This window comes from Pristis pectinata, chromosome 39 (genome assembly GCF_009764475.1).
Source record: "Pristis pectinata isolate sPriPec2 chromosome 39, sPriPec2.1.pri, whole genome shotgun sequence".
In the NCBI taxonomy this organism is placed as follows: Eukaryota; Metazoa; Chordata; class Chondrichthyes; order Rhinopristiformes; family Pristidae; genus Pristis; species Pristis pectinata.
The window spans coordinates 1937417-1959613 of NC_067442.1; the positions used below are offsets into that span (position 1 = coordinate 1937417).

At 60.5% G+C, this 22197-nt stretch overlaps 1 protein-coding gene across 1 annotated transcript; it reads left to right on the plus strand.

The window, feature by feature from the left end:
* The first annotated feature begins 892 nt into the window (after positions 1-892).
* Positions 893-21967, plus strand: LOC127587235 (pleckstrin homology-like domain family B member 1). Its single transcript, XM_052045499.1, has 14 exons — positions 893-969; positions 4463-4726; positions 5230-5367; positions 7290-7418; positions 8300-8455; positions 9218-9325; positions 9943-10050; positions 10294-10396; positions 11229-11436; positions 14343-14427; positions 16527-16610; positions 17419-17635; positions 19028-19113; positions 20608-21967. The coding sequence occupies exons 2-14, from the start codon at positions 4541-4543 to the stop codon at positions 20740-20742; spliced, it is 1743 nt and encodes a 580-aa protein (XP_051901459.1). The 5' UTR covers positions 893-969; positions 4463-4540; the 3' UTR covers positions 20743-21967.
* Positions 21968-22197: the final 230 nt, after the last annotated feature.

Here is a 22197-nt window from a genome sequence, read left to right on the forward strand (position 1 = left end):
GGGGGGAGGAAGAGGAGAGAGAGAGGCAGAGAGAGTGAGGGGGTGGGGGAGGTGGTGGGGTGGTGGTGTGAGTGAGAGGGCCAGGGTCTCTCCCCACTCATCCTGTTTCCGAAGGGAAAGGCTGGCGTATCTGTGGGACGTCCCACAACTCACTCCGGACATTGTCTGCTGTTCAGGAGCAGCTTTAACCCCCCGCCCCTCCCCACCACCCCTGCCCACACCCTCACTCCCTCCCCCCTCACAAACCCTCCCCCTCTCTCCCCCATTCCTCCCCTCCTCCCTCTCGCTCCCTCTCTCCCTCTCCCTCTCTCTCCCTCTCCCTCCCTCTCTCTCTCCCTCCCTCTCTCTCTCTTCCTCTCCCTCCCTCTCCCTCTCTCCCTCTCCCTCTCTCTCCCTCTCCCTCCCTCTCTCTCTCCCTCCCTCTCTCTCTCTTCCTCTCCCTCCCTCTCCCTCTCTCCCTCTCCCTCTCTCTCCCTCTCCCTCCCTCTCTCTCCCTCTCCCTCTCTCCCTCTCCCTCCCTCTCTCTCTCTCTCCCTCCCTCTCTCCCTCTCTCTCCCTATCTCCCTCCCTCTCTCCCTCCCTCTCTCTCTCCCTCTCTCTCCCTCTCCCTCCCTCTCTAGCCCTCTCTCTCCTCCCCCTCCCTCTCTCTCTCCCCATCTCTCTCCCCATCTCTCTCCCCCCTCCCTCTCTCTCTCCTCCCCTCCTTCTCTCTCTCCTCCCCTCCCTCTCTCCTCCCTCTCTCTCTCCCTCTCTCCTCCCCCTCCCTGCTCCCCCCTCCCTCTCTCTCACACACACACACACACCTGCCTGTTGTTCACACACAGCCGGTCAGACCGGCCCCGTGATAGGTTACTTCGCAGTTCCGGACGTTCCCACCCATCCCTGCCCCGTCTCCCGGCTCAAGGACAGGAACACCTGACACCAGCAGCGGCCGGGACACAGCCCCCTCCTCCCCAGGGCACCCTGCAGGTAAGTCCCACACCGCCGGTTCCGCTCAGGACAGGTTTGGAGGGGAGCTGGTCCCACCCACAGACCTCCCCACTGGAGTGCCCCAGCCTGTCAGGGAGCCCAGCGAGAGATGTCCTCGACAGCAGCAGTTCACTGCCCTGGTCCCTCCCACAGTGTTCTGTAGTGGGTGATTGGACAGTGCGGAGGGAGCTTCACCCTGTGTCTGACCCCGGGAGTGTGTGACGGGACGGTGCGGGGGGAGCTTCACCCTGTGTCTGACCCCGGGAGTGTGTGACGGGACGGTGCGGGGGGAGCTTCACCCTGTGTCTGACCCCGGGAGTGTGTGACGGGACGGTGCAGAGGGAGCTTCACTCTGTGTCTGACCCCAGGAGTGTGTGACGGGACGGTGCGGAGGGAGCCTCACTCTGTGTCTGACCCCGGGAGTGTGTGATGGGACGGTGTGGAGGGAGCTTCACCCTGTGTCTGACCCCGGGAGTGTGTGATGGGACGGTGCGGAGGGAACCTCACCCTGTGTCTAATCCCTGCTAAACTACCCTGGGGAATTTTTGGTCTGATTCCATCGATCTCCAGTGACGGATCTCACCCTGTGCCGATAACGTTTACACTGGAACTCACAAATTAAATTTTCCTATGCCGTCGCTGAGGCAGATGAAGGAGCCTCTGGTTTCCTGGATTATCTCACCTTGAAACAGATAGTTAACCCCTAATCTTTCCCACATGATGAGGAGTCACTGATTACATTTACGTGGAATTAGCCAATGTCTTCAGCAAGACCTGATAGTTGTGAGAAGAATTTTAATCATCTGATAAATTTCACAGGGGCCGGTGTCAAGTTAACTATTGACTGGTGTATCCACTGCCTCGCTCCCTCCCCACAGCCGTGTCCGTCCCCACACTGACCCCACTGCCCCGCTCCCTCCCCACAGCCGTGTCCGTCCCCACACTGACCCCACTGCCCCGCTCCCTCCCCACAGCTGTGTCCGTCCCCACACTGACCCCACTGCCCCGCTCCCTCCCCACAGCCCCGTGTCAGTCCCCACACCGATCCCACTGCCCCGCTCCCTCCCCACAGCCCCGTGTCAGTCCCCACACCGATCCCACTGCCCTAATCTCTCCCCACAGCCCCGTGTCAGTCCCCACACTGACCCCACTGCCCCGCTCCCTCCCCACAGCCCCGTGTCAGTCCCCACACCGATCCCACTGCCCTAATCTCTCCCCACAGCCCCGTGTCAGTCCCCACACTGACCCCACTGCCCCGCTCCCTCCCCACAGCCGTGTCCGTCCCCACACTGACCCCACTGCCCCGCTCCCTCCCCACAGCCGTGTCCGTCCCCACACTGACCCCACTGCCCCGCTCCCTCCCCACAGCCGTGTCAGTCCCCACACTGATCCCACTGCCCTAATCTCTCCCCACAGCCGTGTCAGTCCCCACACTGATCCCACTGCCCCACAGTGATGCACCGGGAGCTGGGCTCCCTCTGAATATTAGCCCCTTCACTCGGTGGACACTCCCAATGCAGCAGAGTGGGTGAGGCTGGATAAAGTGACTCGGCTGTTGGATTGTATGGCACCTGCTGACTCAGCAGGATTGAGGTTGCCGAACTGGTTTTCTTGGAGAGGAACGAGTCCTGTCCCTTTAAGAGCTGGTGAAGTGTAGCTTAGTCCCCAGGCAGGGGTGGTGAATGACAGCTCTCGGGACTGGCTGGTGAACTACCGAATGAGGCACAGACTCTCACACCTCGAGGCAGAGGGCTGTGGCTTTATTTCTACCCCAGCAGGTTACCTGTAGGAGGGGCAGTGAGGAGGGAGGGAGCGCCATGGGAGGGGCGTTGAGGAGGGAGGGCCGCACTGTATCCCCACACTGTTCCAATCGTTGAACCGTTGCCTTACACAGACAGTCTGCGCCCCACGTCTGTCCAACACATGGCCCCCCAGACACCACGAGGTCCTGCACAATGCAGGCTCTTGCTGTGTGCAGCTCCCCCAGTCGAATAGTTCTGGCTGAGAGCAGGCGTGCTGGAATCCTGGGCGCTTACTGCCGACAATGTGTGTCGGGTGTGTGTGTGTGTGTGTGTTTGTGTGTGTGTGTGTGTGTGTGCACGCGCGTGTGCCTGGGTGTGTGTGTGTGTATGTGTGTGTGTGTATGTCTGCATATCTGTGTCTCTGTATTTGTGTGTGGGTCTGTATGGGTGTGTGCGTCTGTGTGACTATGTTGTGGGTGGGTGTATGGGTGTATGTATTTCTGTGTATGGGTGAGTGTGTATATGTGTGTGGCTGGGTGTCTGTGTGAATGGGTGTGTGTGTGTGCATGGGTATGTGTATGGTTGTGTGTGTGTGTGTGTGCATGGGTGTGTGTGTGCATAGGTATGTGTATGGTTGTGTGTGTGTGTGCATGGGTGTGTGTGCGTAGGTATGTGTATGGTTGTGTGTGTGTGTGTGCGTGTGTGTGTGTATGGTTGTGTGTGGGTGTGTGTGTATGGTTGTGTGTGTGCGTGGGTGTGTGTGTGCATAGGTATGCGTATGGTTGTGTGTGTGTGTGTGTGCATGGTTGTGTGTGTGTGCATGGGTGTGTGTGTGTGTGCATAGGTATGTGTATGGTGTGTGTGTGTGCGTGTGTGTATGGTTGTGTGTGTGTATGTGTATGGTTGTGTGTGTGTGTGCATGGTTGTGTGTGTGTGTGTGTGTGTGTGTGTGTGTGTGACTGACTGGATTCCGTGCTCCTGACTTCACCTGTCACCGTGTGGATAAATTTGCAAGTGGGCTGTGGTGCCGGATGTTGGGAGCCGGAGGGAACAGGGATGGGGAAGTGAAACCAGCTCGGGTTGTTTTGCATGTCACAGGCGCACAAAAGTTCCAGAAGCTTCCTCCTTAAAACAGAGACCATCAGGGCCGCGTTTAATTAGCGTGAATCAGTCCGTGATACGCAGCCCCGGGTCCTGCTTGCGTTTTACACAGGCCCACCCGCACAGGTAGGGTGATGTCCTCCTGAGCCTGTCCCTGTTACACAGAACCTGAGCTGTTCCTGAAACAGGGGTAGGGGTCACAGAGGGAGGGGGCGGTGAGGAGAGAGGAGGGAGCCCTGTGGGAGGGGCGGTGAGGAGGGAGCACCGCGCTGTGGGAGGGGCGGTGAGGAGGGAGCGCCGTGGGAGGGGCGGTGAGGAGGGAGCGCCGTGGGAGGGGCGGTGAGGAGGGAGCGTTGTGGGAGGGGCAGTGAGGAGGGAGCGCCGTGGGAGGGGTGGTGAGGAGGGAGCGCCGTGGGAGGGGTGGTGAGGAGGGAGCGCCGTGGGAGGGGCGGTGAGGAGGGAGCGCCGTGGGAGGGGCGGTGAGGAGGGAGCGCCGTGGGAGGGGCGGTGAGGAGGGAGCGTTGTGGGAGGGGCAGTGAGGAGGGAGCGCCGTGGGAGGGGTGGTGAGGAGGGAGCGCCGTGGGAGGGGCGGTGAGGAGGGAACGCTCTGATTGGCTGTACTGTCCTCTGACCACCCCCCCACCCAACAGGTTGACACCACCACCTCCGGCCGTCCTTGGGAGGTCACGGGTCAGAGGACGGAGGTGAGGACCCGGTGGAGGGGGGGAATGATCGACCGGACGTCGGGGTCGGACGGGCCGCAGGGAACTCTGGGAGACCAGATGAGGGGGCGGACGGGGCACCGAGGGAGCCCCCCCTCAGCCGACGGGTGGTCTGGGCTCCCCCCGGAACTGGACACCGCCCAGGAGGAGAGGAATGGGAACGTCGGGAGCGTCGGATCCCAGGGAATGGAGGTTCGTCTGGTAGTGGGTGGGGGGAGAGGGATGAGGGAGGGGGAGAGGGGGAGGGAGAGGGAGGAGGGAGGCCGTAGGGGAGGGGTGATGGGGAGAGGGGCAGGAGTGGGGAGGGACGGGGCAGGGATTGGGGTGGGGGGTGTGGGTTCGGGTCTGGATGGGTTGGGGGGGTGGAGAGAGGGTGTCAGAGGGGAGGGGGGTCGATTGGTCTGTGAGACGGGGGACAGGAGGAGGCTCCCTCCTCCCCACTCACTCCCCACCCCTCCCCCCTCACCGTCCCCTCCCCTCCCTCCCCACCCCACTCCCCCTCCCCTCCCCACTCCCCCTCCCCTCCCTCCCCACCCCACTCCCCCTCCCCTCCCCACTCCCCCTCCCCGCCCTCCCCACCCCACTCCCCCTCCCCTCCCTCCCCTCCTCACTCCCCCTCCCCTCCCCTCCCGTCCCCACTCCCCCTCCCCTCCCTCCCCTCCCCACCTCACTCGCCCTCCGCTCCCTCCCCTCAGGCGGACCTGGAACTCCCCCTCCTCCGCGCGGAGCTGAGGACGGCGCTGGACAAGTTGTGCAGGGAGCGTCGGAGAGCGGAGCAGGTGCAGAGTGAGATCACAGCCATGAACCTCCACTACCAGGCTGAGAAGGAGAAGGTGAGGCCATTCAGCCCATCGGCTGCCTGCTGGGCTAGCATTCTGAGGGAGCAGGTCATGGCCGCTCCTGTGCCGGGAGGGGAGAGAGTCGGTGTAAGAGCTGGGCTGTCGGTTAGGGACAGTCAGCGTGGCTGTGTGCGGGGCAGGTCGTGTCTGAGTGACTTGACCGCATTTTTTGGGGAGGTGACAAGGGTGATCGACGAGGGGAGAGCCGTGGACGTTGTCTACATGGACTTTAGTGAGGTGTTTGACAAGGTTCCTCATGGCTGGCTGGCCCACAAGATGAAGGTAAGGAAAGATAAAACAAGATTTCTTTATTAGCCACATGTACATCGAAACACACAGTGAAATGCATCTTTTGCGTAGTGTTCTGGGGGCAGCCCGCAAGTGTCGCCATGCTTCCGGCGCCAACATAGCACGCCCACAACTTCCTAACCCGTACGTCTTTGGAATGTGGGAGGAAACTGGAGCACCCGGAGGAAACCCACGCAGACACGGGGAGAACGTACAAACTCCTTACAGACAGCAGCCAGAATTGAACCCGAGTCGCTGGCGCTGTAAAGCGTTATGCTAACCGCTACACTACTGTGCCTGCCCCAAGGTACATGGGATTCACGGGGACTTGGCCGTTTGGATTCGGAATTGGCTTGTCCGTCGAAGACAGAGGGTGGTGGTCGATGGGACTTATTTTGGCTGGAGGTCTGTGATCAGTGATGTTCTGCAGGGATCCGTACTGGGACCTCTGCTGTGTGTGATGTCTATAATGACTTGGATGAAAATGTACCTGGTGGGTCAGTAATTTCACAGACAATACAAAGATTGTTGGCATTGTGGACAGTGCAGAAGATAGAAGACAGCGGGATGTAGATCAGTTACAGACATGGGCGGAGAAGTGGCAGATGGAGTTTAATCCGGGCAAGTGTGAGGTGTTACACTTTGGGAGGTCAGATGTAAGGGGACAGGACACAGTTAATGGCAGGACCCTTCACAGCGTTGATGTACAGAGGGATCCTGGGGTCCAAGTCCACAGCTCCCTGAAAATGGCCGCACAGGTCGACAGGGCGGTGAGGAAGGCGTACGGCGCGCTGGCCTTCATCGGTCGGGGCGTCGAGTACAAGAGTCGGGAAGTCACGTTGCAGCTGTATAAAACTCTGGTCAGGCCGCACTTGGAGTATTGTGTGCGGTTCTGGTCGCCCCGTTACAGGAAGGGTGCGGGGGCTTTGGAGAGGGTGCAGGAGAGGTTCACCAGGACGCTGCCTGGATTAGAGGGCATGAGCTATAAGGAGAGGTCGGACAAACTTGGGTTGTTCTCTCTGTGATGTCCCTTTAAGCCCAGTGTTGACCCCCCTCTGCCATCTGGTGGCCTCCCCCAGTATCACAGCTCCATTGGTGCCTTGGCCAAGCCAAACCTACTGAGCATTGTGATTGGCTGTTCCGGAACTTGACATCACCCAATCCAATTTACCCCCTTCGCAAGGAAACTCGGCGTATGTCACCTGATCCAAGAGGCCATTCGGCCCCTCTTCAACCTGTCCCACTCAGAAGCAGGACCTCCACTTTCTCCCTCGATACCCATTGACCCCATCTCCCTACTCCCAGGAACTCCAAAGACCCCTGGACCTGACGGTCCTCAGGGATGGGGAGGGAGGTCCTAATTTTCTTCTCTCCTAGATGTGACCCCCCCACCCTCCCACCCCACCCAGACCTGCCCACCAGTGCTGGATGCCCCCAGGAGAGGGAACAGATCTCCCATTACCCCGGCCAGCCCTGTAACCCCTGGACCAGGCATTGGGAGCCACTGGGACCTCCAGAGGGGTGGGGTGATGGGGCAGTGGGAGGGGGCAGACACTGGGGGGGGAAGGGATGGTGGGGGGGTGATTGGTCTCTGTCTGACGGGGTTCCCTCCCCCTCCACCCCCACAGGAGAGGGACCGTGTGGAGAGGCAGCGGGCAGTGCTGCACGAGGCTCGACAGAGACTCGAGGAGATGCAGCGGAGGGTGCAGGCGCTTCCCGAATGCGGCAAGGAGCAGCTGAGGGAGAAGTTGCAAGAGGTACGGGAAGAACATCCCCCCCTCCACCTCCCCCCTCCCCCTCCTTCCCCCCCTCCAGCCCCTCCCACCTCCTCCCTCCCCCCTCCACCTCCCTCCCCCTCCCCCTTCTCTCCCCCTCCCCCTCCACCTCCCCCCTCCCTTCCCCTCCCCCTCCACCTCCCCTCTCCCCCCTCCCCCTCCCCACTCCACCTCCCCCTCCCTCCCCCTCCCTCCCCCTCCCTCCCCCCTCCCCTCCCCCTCCCTCCTCCCCTCCCCCCTCCCCCCTCCCCCTCCCTCCCCCCCTCCACCCTCCTCCTCCCTCCCCCCTCCCCCCTCGCCCTCTCCCTCCCTCCCCCTAACCCTACGCCTCCCTTCCTACCCACTCCCCCTTCCCCCCACCCCCACCTACTCCCCCTCCCCACCATCCCCTCCACTCCCCCCCAAACATCCTCCCCTGCCCTCCCTACCCCACCCCTCCCCTCCCCCTCCAGATCGCCTTCCCTCTAATCTCCAACCCTCCCCCTCCCCTCCACCGCTCCCCCTCCCCCTAACCCTTCCCATCCACCTTACCCCCTCCCTCCTACCCCTCCAACCCACCCTGCCCCTGCCCTCCCTGGCCCACCCCCTCACCTCCTCCTCCTCTCCCTCCCCCTCCAGATCCCCTCCCCTCTACTCTCCCATCTCCCCCTCCCCTTCCCCCACACCTCCCCCACCACCACCCCCTTCCCCCACCCCCTTTCCCCAGTCCCCCTCCTCCCACCTCCCCTACATTACCGACACCCCCTCCCCCTGCACACCCTCCCCCCACACCCCATCCTCACACCTGCCCCCTCTCCCCCCACCCCCCCCACCCCCCCAGTTGACCCGGGATTAACCGTGAGTTCCCCGGACCCCGTGGACAGGAGGCCGAGGCCGTGGACGGGGCCCTCAGGGCCTTTGAGGACGTGGAGTTCCAGGCTCTGGAGAGGTTGAGTGGTCTGGAGGAGGAGCGCGAGGCCCAGTCCCAGCGCCTGGTCCTGGAGCAGCTGCAGTGCCAGAGGAGGGTGTCCTCCCGAGAGGTAATGGGACCCCCGCACGCCCTGAGACCCCCGCCCGCCCCTGGGCACCCCACACACCCCCGGGACCCCCGCACATCCCCTGGGACCCCCGCACGCCCCGGGACCCATGCACGCCCCCAGGACCCCCGCACGTTCTAGGACCCCCGCACGTTCTGGGACCCCCGCACGTTCCGGGACCCCCGCACGTTCCGGGACCCCTGCATGTCCCGAGACCCCCGCACATTCCGGTACACCCACACACCCCCGAGACCCCTGCACGCCCCTGGGCACCCCTGCACGCCCCCAGGACCCCCGCACGTTCCTGGGACCCTTAATACGTTCCGGTACCCCTGCATGTCCCGAGACCCCCGCACGTACCGGGACACCCACACAGCCCTGGGACCCCTGCACATCCCTGGGGCCCTCCACACGTCCCTGGGCTCTCCGAGGGGTCGGTGTGGAGCGCTCCCTCACCGTCCCTCACTGCCCCCCCTCACCCCACCGCCTCCTCACCACCCCCTTAATGCCCCTCCCTCGCCTCCCTTCCACCCCCTCTCACTGCCCCCCTCACTGCCCTCCCGCTCCTCCCTCACCCCCCTCCGGCCCCCTACCTCCCTCACCGCCCCTCCCACCCAATTGGAAACCCTCGCTCCAACACTCGGGGGAGACAGTGGAGGGGGGGGGTGGGCGGTTTTGGGGATAATCTGACCCCCACCTCCGGGTCCTGGGGGAGAGAACGTTCCGGTACATTCACCATGAACCCCCCCCCCCCACTTGCCGTAGGAACGGGTGTGGTGTTTGGAGCAGATGGTGGGACGCGCACGGGAACAGCTGTCAGACGCGGGACAATATCTGGAGCCGGAGGCAAACGCCGTCCAGAGCCTGGGGCAGGTGAGCCCGCGCTTCCCGTGCTCCCCCAGCACTGTACACCATCTCCCAGCCGGGCGCTCGTGGATGTCTGCGCTCCCCAGGGACCGCGCACGGTCTCTGAGCCGCACGTGCACACGTGGAGGTCCACGCTCCCCTGGCGACGTACGCCGTCTCCCAGCTGGGCGCGCATGGAAGTCCGTGCTCGCCCGAGACTGCGCACGGTCACCCAGCCGCACATGCACACGTGGAGGTCCGCACTACCCTGACCGGTGTAAACACAGTGCTAGAGAACGCGGGCGGGATGTGCATGGACAAACCCCAGTGCTGGCCGGGGGGTGGGGGGGAGGGGGCGTAATGTAATCCGTACGAACCCCGACAGTCGGACCCAGGGCTCATTCTTCTGACGCGGGATGAGGCCATTGATCCCATTATGTCTGTGCCAGCTCGTGGGAGAAACCCTCCTCGTTTCTGACCCCCTCCCTCCCCTACACCCCTCCTTGTCTCAGTGACCCCCTCCCTCCCCTACGCCCCTCCCCGCCTGTGACCCCCCTCCGGATGGGACGGTGTGGGGGATTGACGGTGGGGGGAGGGATGGATGGATCGGAGATGACTTCATTGTTCCTCCACCACCCCCGCAGAGCTCTCGGATGGCGAGGACACCCCCTCGCGAGTTGGGTGCACAGGGAGATCCCACACTGAGTGTCTTCACCACGGCCAGTCTCTCTGTGACTCAGGGCGTCCTGAAGGTGTGTGTACCCCCTCCTTCACTCCGCACTCTCTCCCCCCTCTCTCTCCCCCTCTTACGCCCTCCCCCCTTCCCTCTACCCCCTCGATCTCCCCCATTCCCCTTCCCCCCTCCCCCTCTCCCCTTCTCCCTCTCCCCGTCTCTCTCCCCTTTCTCCCCTCCTCTGTCCCCCCCTTCCCCCCCTTGCCCCCCCTCCCTCTCTCGACCCCCTGCCATTACTGACTGACCACTACCACTCCCACAGGATCCCGTCCTGTACAGGAGCCTCACCGGGAGTTTCCGTCGGAAGAGGCGGGAATTGTCAGGGATCCCGGGATCAGAGAGACCGGAATCCATGCAGGCAGAAGGTACTTCCAGGTGGTGTGAGGGTGGTGACAGGTTCCAGTCATACGCCAGGGGTAGTGGTGGGGGAGTGGGGAGACCACCCCAGACACTGTCCGAGACTGAGAAGCCCGTGTCCGTCTTCAGTGAGGTTCGACCGGGGGGTACACGTGACATGATATACCAAGGCATTCACCAAGTTGTTGCGGGAAGAGCCCAGGTCGGAAATTGGGAAAAGGAGATGGGAAGATCCGGTGGGAATGTGCTTGGGGGTGGGGTGGTGCAGCAGATTCCAGACTTTTCCCAGGAATTTGTGATCGTTCCCAACTTCAGACCGAGGGCAGGGATTCGGACATTTCTTGATGGGAAGGTTCACGTTGAGGGAGGTCTGGGTGTGGGAAGGGATCCATGGATGAGTGAGGATTGGAGTGGGGAATGGAATCCATTCTGGAGAAGGATTGGGTTGGCGGGGGAAAACACTTCCCCCTCCTCATTTCAGATCCCGGGGAACCTCTGGATCTGGGATGAGGAGGGGGAAGTGCGGAGGGTTCGGGAGATGTTGGAGAGGACATCCAAAGGTCACTGGGGGAAAGAAGGGGGTCGTGGAGGGAGCTTCACCCTGTGTCTGACCCCGGGAGTGTGTGACGGGACGGTGTGGAGGGAACTTTACCCTGTGTCTGACCCCGGGAGTGTGTGACGGGACGGTGCGGAGGGAGCTTCACCCTGTGTCTGACCCCGGGAGTGTGTGATGGGACGGTGCAGAGGGAGCTTCACTCTGTGTCTGACCCCGGGAGCGTGTGATGGGACGGTGTAGGGGGACTACACCCTGTACAAATGCAGGACCTCTTTGTGTTCCAGGTCTCTCCCTCCCTCCGTTGCACCTCCTCTCCCTCATCACCCTGCAGCGCAGCAAAAGCTTTGGAACGCCGCACCAAACGATGTCCGTCTCCCACTCCAACCAACTGCCCACCATCCCGGGATCCCCGGAAGAGAGGGATCCCGCTGCTGAGACCTCTCCCCGTCGGAGGGCTGGTCACACCCGGTGCTCCCGAGCAACCAGCTTCCAGTGAGTGGGCAGGGATCTGGGAAGTGGTGTATGACGTGGGAAAATGTGAAGGTATCCGTTCCGGGTCGAGAAGTAGAAAGGTGCATCTTATCTCCATGGTGATGGAGTGGGATCTCCTTCTGAGCTCCGCAGTGTCCAGCTCTGAAGTCAGAAGTCCAAGTCAAGTCGAGTTTATTGTCAGACGCACAAGTCCATGTTTACACGGGTGCAATGAGAAACTTCCTTGCAGCAGCATCACAGGCACAGAGCATCAGATAAGCAGCATTCACAAGGAAAACTTTAATACCTCCCCCTCCATAATAGAAGTTTATAAAATTATGATGGCAGAGGTAGGGTAGATAGCCAGAGTCTCTTTCCCAGGATAAAAATGTCAAGTACTAGAGGGCATAACTTTAAGTCGAGAGGGAGAAAGTTAAGGGAAATGTGCAGGGCAAGTTTTTTTTCCACACAGAGGGTGGTGGGTGCCTGGAACAGGCTGCCAGGGATGGTGGTGAAAGCAGCCACAATATTGGTGTTTCGGAGGCATTTAGACAGATGGATGAAGACAGAGGGAAAGGAGGGACACGGGTCGTGTGCGGGCAGGTGGATTAGTTTAATTTGGCATCAGTTTGGCTTCAATGGTTTAATTTGGTGAAAGGGGCAAGGTTTAGAGGGAACATCGGAGGGAACTTCTTCACAAAGAGTGGTGGGAGTGTGGAACGGGCTGCCATCCGATGTGGTAAATGCGGGCTCGCTCTTAACTTTTAAGAGTAAATTGGATAGATACATGGATGAGAGAGGTCTGGAGGGGTAGGGGCTGGGGGCAGGTAAATGGAACTAGCAGAATAATGTTTCGGCACAGACTAGAAGGGCCTAATGGCTTGTTTTCTGTGCTGTAGTTTTCTATAGTTTCTATCATGGTCAGCACAGACGTTGCGGGCCAAAGGGCCTGTTCCTGTGCTGTACTATTCTATGTTCTATGTAAAACATCAATTAAACATAAATTGTGCACAATTTTTACAAGAAGGAACACAATCAGAACAAAGACAAAAGTCCACTGTAGTGCACAATCACAGTGTCATAGTCAGGGAGGAGGTACAGGAGCCTGAAGACCCACACTCAACGATTCAGGAACAGTTTCTTCTCCTCCGCCGTCAGATTCCTGAACGGTCCATGAACCCACGAACACCACCTCATTATTCCTCTTTTGCACAATCTAATTATTTTTGTAATTTACAGATTTTTATGTCTGGCACTGTACTGCTGCCACAAAACAACACGTTTCACGCTGTATGTCAGTGAATAATTCTCACTCTGCCTGCTGCAGCGGAGAAACAGCACATTACAGACCCGAGACACAGAAACTAAAGTAAATTATTCATAACTTACACGACAAATTAAACAAAACAACACGAGTACACGATTGGGAGAGAGCAAAATGTAGTGTCCAAGGCAGTGTTAGGGTCTTACAGGTGGGTTCAGGAACCTGACGGCAGTGGGGAAGAAGCTGCTGTTGAACCGTGAGGTGTGGGGTCTTCAGGCTCCTGTACCCCCTGCCTGAGGGCAGCATCGAGAAGAGGGAGGGTGGGGGTCCCTGATGGTGGATGTCCCCTTCCCGAGATGTCCTGTCGGTGGGGAGAGCTGTACCCGCGATGGAACTGGGCTGAGTCCCACCGCTCCCCGTAGCCTCTTGCATTCCCGTGCGTCGGAATTCCCACACCAGAGCACGGTGCAATTGGTCAGGATGCTCTTCAGTGGACACCTGTAGACGTTTGTCAGTCTTCGATGATGTGGCGGTCTCCTTAAACCAGCTGGGAATGTGGACTGAGGACTGGGGAATGGCTTTCAATCCAGATAAACGTGAGGTTTGCATTTTGGGAGATCAAACCAGGGTGAGACTCGTACAGTGAACAGTCGGGCCCTGGGGAGTGCTGTGGAATAGAGGGACCTAGGAGTACAAGTGCATAGTTCCCTGAAAGCGCCGTCACAGGTAGACGGGGCGGTGAAGAAGGCATTCGGCGCACTGGTCTTCATCGGTCAGGGCACTGAGTAATGCAGTTGGGACGTGATGTTGCAGTTATATAGGATGTTGGTGAGGCCGCACTTGGAGCACTGTGTACAGGTTTGGCCGCCCTGTTATAGGAAAGATGTTATTAAACCAGAAAGAGTGCAGAGAGGATTTCCCAGGATGTTGCCTGGACTTGGGGGCCTGAGTTACAAGGAGAGGTTGTGTAGATGAGGACTTTATTCCCTGGAACATAGGAGGTTGAGGGGTGACCTGATAGAATGAGATCATGAGGGGCATAGACAGGGTGAAAGCACACGGTCTTTGTCCCAGGGAGGGCAGAGGTTTAGGATCAGAGGCAAGAGATTTAACAGGGGCATCAGGGGCAGCTTCTTCACACAAAGGGTGGTGCGTATTTGGAATGAGCTGCCAGAAATAGTGGCTGAGGCGGGCACATCAGCAACGTTTAACAGCCATCTAGATAAGTCCACAGATGGGAGAGGTTTAGAGGGCTGTGGGCCAAACGTGGGTAGATGGGACCAGCTCGCTGGGCAACACAGACGAGATGGGCTGACGGGCCTGTTTCTGTGCTGCATTACTGCAAAGCAGAGACTCAGGTGCTGGTCCCTCGTAGCTCAGACCTCAAAGCTCCCACCTGCTGCCCTTGGTGAACCGTAATGGCACTGTGAGCAGTTTCGGACAGGGGGGAGAGCTGGACCCAGGACGGAACGGTGTCGGTTTCCCTTGCCCTCCGGGGGAGCGGTTCGGAGAAGGTTTGCCGGCCCGAACCCTGGAAGAGGTCACTGCCCGGTGAGGAAGGATTGGGTTGGGCTGGATTGGGTTCAGAGGGACGGAGGGGGAAGGGGAGGTGGGAAGGGGGCTTGTGTGGGACACCCTCCGACGAATCTCCCCTTCTTTTCAGCGAAGGGTCCCTCAGCCTCCTGGTCGAGATGGAGAGGAAACTCCGAGCCGCCATGGCAGAGAAAGAGCGGCTCCTCCGGGCGCGGGTGAGTAACGGGGAGACCGTCCCGTCCAAGGATGGGTGTCCCAACCCTCTGACCGAGCCCGGGATTGGGTGGGCAGGTGGACATACCGGTGGGATATCCGCCTGTGCAGAAACATAGAAACATAGAAAACCTTCAGCACAATACAGGCCCTTTGGCCCACAAAGCTGTGCCGAGCATGTCCCTGCCTTAGAAATTACTAAGCTGACCCATAGCCCTCTATTTTACTCAGCTCCATGTACCTATCCAACAGTCTCTTAAAAGACCCTATCGTATCCGCCTCCACCACCGTTGCCAGCGGCCCACTCTACACACTCACCACTCTCTGAGTAAAAAACTTACCCCTGACATCTCCTCTATACCTGCTCCCCAGCACCTTAAACCTGTGTCCTCTTGTGGCCACCATTTCAGCCCTGGGGAAAAGCCTCTGACTATCCACACGATCAATGCCTCTCATCATCTTATACACATCTATCAGGTCCCCCCTCATCCTCCGTCGCTCCAAGGAGAAAAGGCCAAGTTCCCTCAACCTGTTTTCATAAGGCATGCTCCCCAATCCAGGCAACATCCTTGTAAATCTCCTCTGCACCCTCTCTGTGGCTTCCACATCCTCCCTGTAGTGAGGCGACCAGAACTGAGCACAGTACTCCAAGTGGGGTCTGACCAGGGTCCTATAGAGCTGCAACATTACCTCTCGGCTCCTAAATTCAATTCCACGATTGATGCAGGACAATACACCATATGCCTTCTTAACCACAGAGTCAACCTGTGCAGCTGCTTTGAGCGTCCTATGGACTAGGACCCCAAGATCCCTCTGATCCTCCACACTGCCGAGAGTCCTACCATTAATACTATATTCCGCCATCATATTTGACCTACCAAGATGAACCACTTCACACTTATCTGGGTTGAACTGCATCTGCCACTTCTCAGCCCGGTTTTGCATCCTATCAATGTCCCGCTGAGACTGCCCCCGGCACTCCGTTCCCACACAACAGAGAGACCATTCGGCTGCTCATTCCTGCTCTCCTGTTCCCTGCCACTGCAACCCACCTCCTCCCAAGCGCCAACCCCATTCCCGGAAACCCCTCTTGGACACAATCTGAGGGGGGGAGAGAATTCCCGAGGTTCCCCGACCCTCTAGGTGAAGAAATCTCCCCCCCATCTCAGTCCCGAGCGGCTGACCCCTCATTCTGAGACAGGGACCCCTGGTCCTGGACTCCCCTCCCCCACAGCACCCCCCCCCTCCACCGTCGAGGGTTTTGTGTCAGTGAGATCCCCTCTCATTCTCCTAGACTCCAGAGAGTCCCGGCCCCATCTGTTTAACCTCTCCTCACGGGACAATCCCCCCCCTTCCCAGGAATGATTAGATGAAGCTGTTTTTGGTTGTCCCTTCAGCTGACTAGACCCCGAGCTCCAGAATTCCTCCCTAAATCTCTCTGCCTCCTCTCAGCCCAAGAGATGGGACACTCCCCACTTCTGGGTGGGGTTAGTCCATGCACTCCACGTCCACCACATTACCTGTCCCCCACCTACACGTCAGGAGTGTGACAGGACACTCCCCACCTCCCTGGGTGAGGGCAGCTCTAACAACTCTCGAGAAGCTCGACACCATCCAGGACAGAGCAGCCGCTCCATCGGCAACCCCCCCCCACGCACCCCCACAAACACCCCCTCCCTCCAGGACCGGCCCACAGCGGCCGCAGTGCGCACCGTCTACAGAACGCACCGCGGTCACTCGCCCGGGCTACTCCGACAGCACCTCCCGAACCCCCCACCTCTTCCCCCCCGCCAGAGGGATGGGGGCAGCCGGGGGGGGGGGGGCATGGGGAACACCACCGCCCACAGGTTCCCCCCTGCGAAATCCATCGGCTGTCCCTTCACCCTGAACCACCGGGACTCCCTCCCCCCGACAGCACCGTGGGAGCCCCTTCCCCACACGGACTGCGGCAGTTTGAGGGGGGGAAGAGGCTCATCCCCCCACCTTCTCGGGGTGGGGGGGGGGGGGGGGGCGGCGGGGAGGGAGGGACAATTGATGCTGCCCTGGAGCGGGTCCTGTTGAGCGGACAAGGGACAGGTGACGATGTTCTGTATTCCTGCAGGATCAGGAGAGGGGAGGGACGGAGGAGGGCGACCTCACCGCGGACGGTGCCCCCTCAACCGCGGGCCCGGGGCAACGCCAGCAGGTTGGTTTCGGGGGGGGGGGGGGGCGGGGGGGGGTGGTCGTTGGGAGATTCGCACGGCTTCAGAGTTGTGCACCGTGCCGCAGGAGGGGCAGCGAGGAGGGAGCGCCGCGCTGCGGGAGGGGCGGCGAGGAGGGAGCGCCGCGCTGCGGGAGGGGCGGCGAGGAGGGAGCGCCGCGCCGCGGGAGGGGCGGCGAGGAGGGAGCGCCGCGCCGCGGGAGGGGCGGCGAGGAGGGAGCGCCGCGCCGCGGGAGGGGCAGCGAGGAGGGAGCATAGGGGCAGCAATGGAGGGGGAAGGGGAGGGGGAAGGGGAGGGGGGGGCCCGATTTGATCCCCAGGTTGATGGTTGGTGCAGAATCACCAGCAGAGACTCACGTTGTCCTTCACCGATGTCTCCCTCCCCTCCCCTCCCCTCCCTCCCCGTCCCCTCCCCTGCCCTCCCTCCCCTCCCCATCCTCCATCGCTCCCCCCCACGATCACCCACCAACTACCCTCCCCCTACTCACTCCCCCACTGCCTCCTTACCCCACCTCTCCTCCACCTCCCCCTCCTCTCCCCCCACCTCCCCCTCTCTCCCCCCACCTCCCCCCTCTCTCCCCCCCCACCCCCCCCACCCACTCTCCCTCCCCCTCTCCTCCCCTCTCTCCCACCCCCTCTACCCCCTGCCCCCCTGCCCCCTCACCCCCCTCCCCCTCTCCCATTCCCCCTCTCTGCCCCCCCACCTCCCGTGCTCTCCTCTCTCTCCCCCTCACACCCCTCCCCCCTTCGCCCCTCTCTCTCCCCCCCCCCTCCACCCTCTCCCCCACCCCAGACCCAGCGAGTACACTGGGCCCCACCCCCGGCTGCTCCCTTTGACCTGCGCTCCCACGTGGAGTCAGCGGGTCACGGGGTGGGGACTTGCCCCCACCTGGAGTTGACCAGCACCACCTGCCGAGGGTCACTCACCAAGGTGGGTCGGCGCATCCGCACCTGGAGGAAGCGGTGGTTCGTGTTCGACAGTCGCCAGGGCCGCCTGTCCTACTACACAGGTGGGTCGCCCCTTCTGAATCCCCCCCCCCCCCGCGGCGCGGCGCTCCCTCCTCACCGCCCCTCCCACAGTGCTCCCTCCTCACCGCCCCTCCCACAGCGCGGCACTCCCTCCTCACCGCCCCTCCCACAGCGCGGCGCTCCCTCCTCACTACCCTCCCACAGCGCGGCGCTCCCTCCTCACCGCCCCTCCCACAGCGCGGCACTCCCTCCTCACCGCCCCTCCCACAGCGCGGCGCTCCCTCCTCACTACCCTCCCACAGCGCGGCGCTCCCTCCTCACCGCCCCTCCCACAGCGCGGCGCTCCCTCCTCGCTGCCCCTCCCACAGCGCTCCCTCCTCACCGCCCCTCCCACAGCGCGGCGCTCCCTCCTCACCGCCCCTCCCACAGCGCTCCCTCCTCACCGCCCCTCCCACAGCGCGGCGCTCCCTCCTCACCGCCCCTCCCACAGCGCGGTGCTCCCTCCTCACCGCCCCTCCCACAGCGCGGTGCTCCCTCCTCACCGCCCCTCCCACAGCGCGGCGCTCCCTCCTCACCGCCCCTCCCACAGCGCGGCGCTCCCTCCTCACCGCCCCTCCCACACCTCTACAAGGGAGGGAAAGAACAGGAGCTGTTTACTGCCGTGTGCACAGGGGTGGTGGGACGCAGGGAGGGTGAGACGCAGGGGTGGTGGGGCGCAGGGGCGGTGGGACGCAGGGAGGGTGAGGCGCAGGGGCGGTGGGACGCAGGGAGGGTGAGGCGCAGGGGTGGTGGGGCGCAGGGAGGGTGAGGCGCAGGGAGGGTGAGGCCCAGGGGCGGTGAGGCGCAGGGGTGGTGGGGCGCAGGGAGGGTGAGGCGCAGGGAGGGCAAGGGACGGTATAGTGTAAAATGTGCTTGCAGCAGCATCACAGGCACAGAGGTACAGACAACACACAGAACATAAAGTGCACGTCACATTATACAGGCAGTGCAAACACAAACACAAACACACAATCAGAGACAAGTCCACTGCAGTGCATGAGGAGGCCCCAGTGTTGCTGCACTGAGGCAGTGATCAGGGTTGTGCCGGTCGGTTCAAGAACCAAATGGTTGAAGGGAAGTCACTGTTCCTGAACCTGGTGGTGTGGGGCTGCTGTAACACTCTGTGACTGTAGGTTGAAGCCTGGGAATCTGAAGCTCAGCCTCCCACCCCCGCCCTAACACTCCGGTCTCCTGTGGCACCCCCCTGCCCCGGTGCGCCACCACCCTCCCCCCCCCCCCCCCGACCCCGTATCAGGAACTGCCAACACCTCCTCCGTTCCGCTATCCTTTGAGATGAAACGGTCGGGGGTCGGTGGGGGGGGGGCCAGGCAGTGCCGGACTCCCTGCCCGTCCCCCAATGCCGGATTAATCTTCTTTCCTCTGTTGCCCCGAAGACCAGAGAGAGACGAAACGCAAGGGGGTGATCTACTTCCAGGCCATCGAGGAGGTGTACTTCGACCATCTGAGGAGCGCCCCCAAGGTATTGGTTTATTATTGTCAGTTCTACCGAGGTACAGTGAAAAACTTGTCTTGCACACCGATCATACAGGTCAATTCATTACACAGTGCAGTTACATTGGGTTAGTGCAGGGGGCATTGAGGCAGTACAGGTAAAAACAATAACAGTACAGAGTAAAGTGTCACAGCTACAGAGAAAGTGCAGTGCAATAAGGTGCAAGGTCACAACAAGGTAGATCGTGAGGTCAGAGTCCATCTCATCGTATAAGGGAACCGTTCAATGGTCTTATCACAGTGGGGTAGAAGCTGTCCTGTATCCTGTATCTTCTACCTGATGGAAGAGGAGAGAAGAGAGAATGTCCCGGGTGGGTGGGGTCTTTGGGGCCACGAGAGGTAAAGACAGAGTCCATGAAGGGGAGGCTGGTGTCCGTGATGCGCTGGGCTGTGTCCACAACTCTCTGCGGTTTCTTGCGGTCCTGGGCAGAGCAGTTGCCGTACCAAGCCGTGATACATCCAGATAGGATGCTTTCTATGGAGCATTGATAAAAGTTGGTGAGTGTCAAAGGGGACATACAGAATATCTTTAGCGTCCTGAGGAAGTAGAGGCGCTGGTGAGAACCCCCCACCCCCAGAGAGTGATGGAGGGAGTGCGACGTAGTGTTGGTCGTGGGGAACAGGCAGGGATTTGGGACTGGCTTATGGCATTGGGCTAGCAGGTAGAAGGGCTGAGTGGACTCCCTAATTCTATCGCCCTGAGGCTCGAGAGGACTCCATTGTCCTGGAGCCTCAGGAATCGGGATTCCAGCAGGAGAGAGCGAGGAGTAGCATTTTGGGAATTCAAAGCAGGGCAGGACTTTCACAGTGAACGGCAGGGCCCTGGGGAGTGTTGTAGAACAGAGAGACCCAGGGGTACAGGTACATGGTCCCCTGAAAGTGGTGTAACAGGTAGACAGGGCGGTGAAGAAGGCGTTCGGCACACTGGCCTTCATCGGTCAGGGCACTGAGTACAGGAGTCGGGACGTTATGTTGCAGTGTACAGGACGTCGGTGAGGCCGCACCTAGAGTGTTGTGTTCAATTTTGTTCGCCCTGCTGTAGAAAGATGCCATTAATCTGGAAAGAGCGCAGAGAAGATTTATGAGGATATTGCTGGGACTTCAGGTTGTAGCAGGCTAGGACTTTATTCCCTGGAGCGTAGGAGACTTGAGGGGTGACCCGACTGAGGGGCTTGGATGGGAATCTGGGCCGGCACGGGCCAGTTGGGCCAAAGGGCCTGTTTCCGTGCTTTGAGAGTGGGACGGAGAGTCTTGGACTCTTGGGATAAGGGAGAGAAGGGGGGAGGGGAGGGGAGGAGGGACCATCTGGGCGCCTCTACACCCAGGCTGAGTGGTGCCCCTGCTGGGGGTGAGGAGGGATTGGAGTTGGCGGAGAGGTTGGTGCGCTGCCCGCTGAGGTTGGAGGGGAGGGGTGGCTACCATGGGGCCCCAGTGGCCGTTGACCTTCTCCTCTTCCCTCAAGAGTCCAAACCCGCTGCTGACCTTCTGCCTGAAGACCTACGATCGGCTCTACTACCTGGTCGCCCCGAGCGACGTGGCCTTGCGGATCTGGATGGAGGTGATCTTGACTGCTGTTGAGGGCACCGGTCGTTTCTGAGCAGGACCACCTACCCTACCCTTCCCCTGCCCCCTGGATGCATCCTCGCCGATTCCTCGCCGCTCCCCTCACCCCCCCCAACTTCTCCAGAAAACGTGGAACGCTGGTCTCACAGTGGGGGACGGTTTGGAAATCCCAGGACCGATCCCGCTCACCGGAGCATCCTCGAAGGGGTTCCACTGCCAGCCAAGGGGTTGCTTTTGGCTGCCGGGGTACTGGTGGTATCAGAGCTGGAACACCCAAAATGGTGGTGAAGGAGTCATTGGATGAGCTGGTGGTCCCAGCACTAGTACACTCAATATGGTGGTCCCAGCACTAGTACACTCAAGATGGAAGCTCAGTGTCATTGACAATTATCGAGCTGGTACACTCAAGATGGTGGCTACAGATGTGCTGTGGCAATTACTGGAGTGGGTACACTCAAGATGGTAGCAGCACCAGTACACCCAAGATGGAAGCTGAGTGTCATTGCATTTATCAAGCCAGTACACTTAAGATGGTGGTTGAGATGTCACCAAACTGGGTTAATAACCTCACAGCAACACGTGCAAGTTTTCAAATGGCTCTCAACTATTGCAGTTTTGGTGGACGGTAAATTCTTTCTCAATGTACCTACCCAGGGTTACTGTCATCGTCTCTGTGTGAAAGGACAGAGTGTTGAATGATGCAAATCCTCAAATGTGTGTCAGGGAGGTGGCTGAGGGAGCTGGGGAGGTCCTGTCCTGTAGGAGGGGTCTGGATGTTTTGTAACAGTGTCGTAAACCAACACAGGAGGAGCTTTGGTGTGGGTCTGACCCCAGGAGTGTGTGACGGGATGGTGCGCAGGGAGCTTCACCCTGTGTCTGACCCCAGAAGTGTGTGACGGGACGGTGCAGAGGGAGCATTAATTGACATTATATGCACTGTACTTGTTCCAGGAATTGGCAGTGATTCTCTCCTGCGGGAATGTACAGGGATCACGGATTCCTCATTCCCGAACTCTCCCATACAACTGAACTGAAACCTTGGCCGGTATTCCCAGGAATTGATGCCATCACTGTTGATATTAATAAATATTTATTAATCTGGAATACTGTGCACCGTCCGGTGTCCCTCCCTAAGGAAGGACGGACTCCCCACAGAGGGAGGGGGCGGTGAAGTGTCACCGGATCGATCCCTGGGATGGGGGATTGTCCCGTGAGGAGGGATTATGTAGACGGAGGCCGGGACTCTCTGGAGTCTGGGAGAACGAGAGGGGGTCTCACTGAGACACAAAACACTCGACGGGGGGAGGGGTGTGGGGAGGGGGTTTCCCCCAGCCGGTGGGGGGGTGGGGGTGTTCCAGGACCAGGGGTCCCGTCTCAGAATGAGGGGGTTGCCAGGCAGCTGCAGTCTGTCACCACGGCCACAAGGGGGGGGACATCTGTTCAACACATGCCCTGCACGGCTCCCTGTACCAGCAGAGGGTGGTGGTAG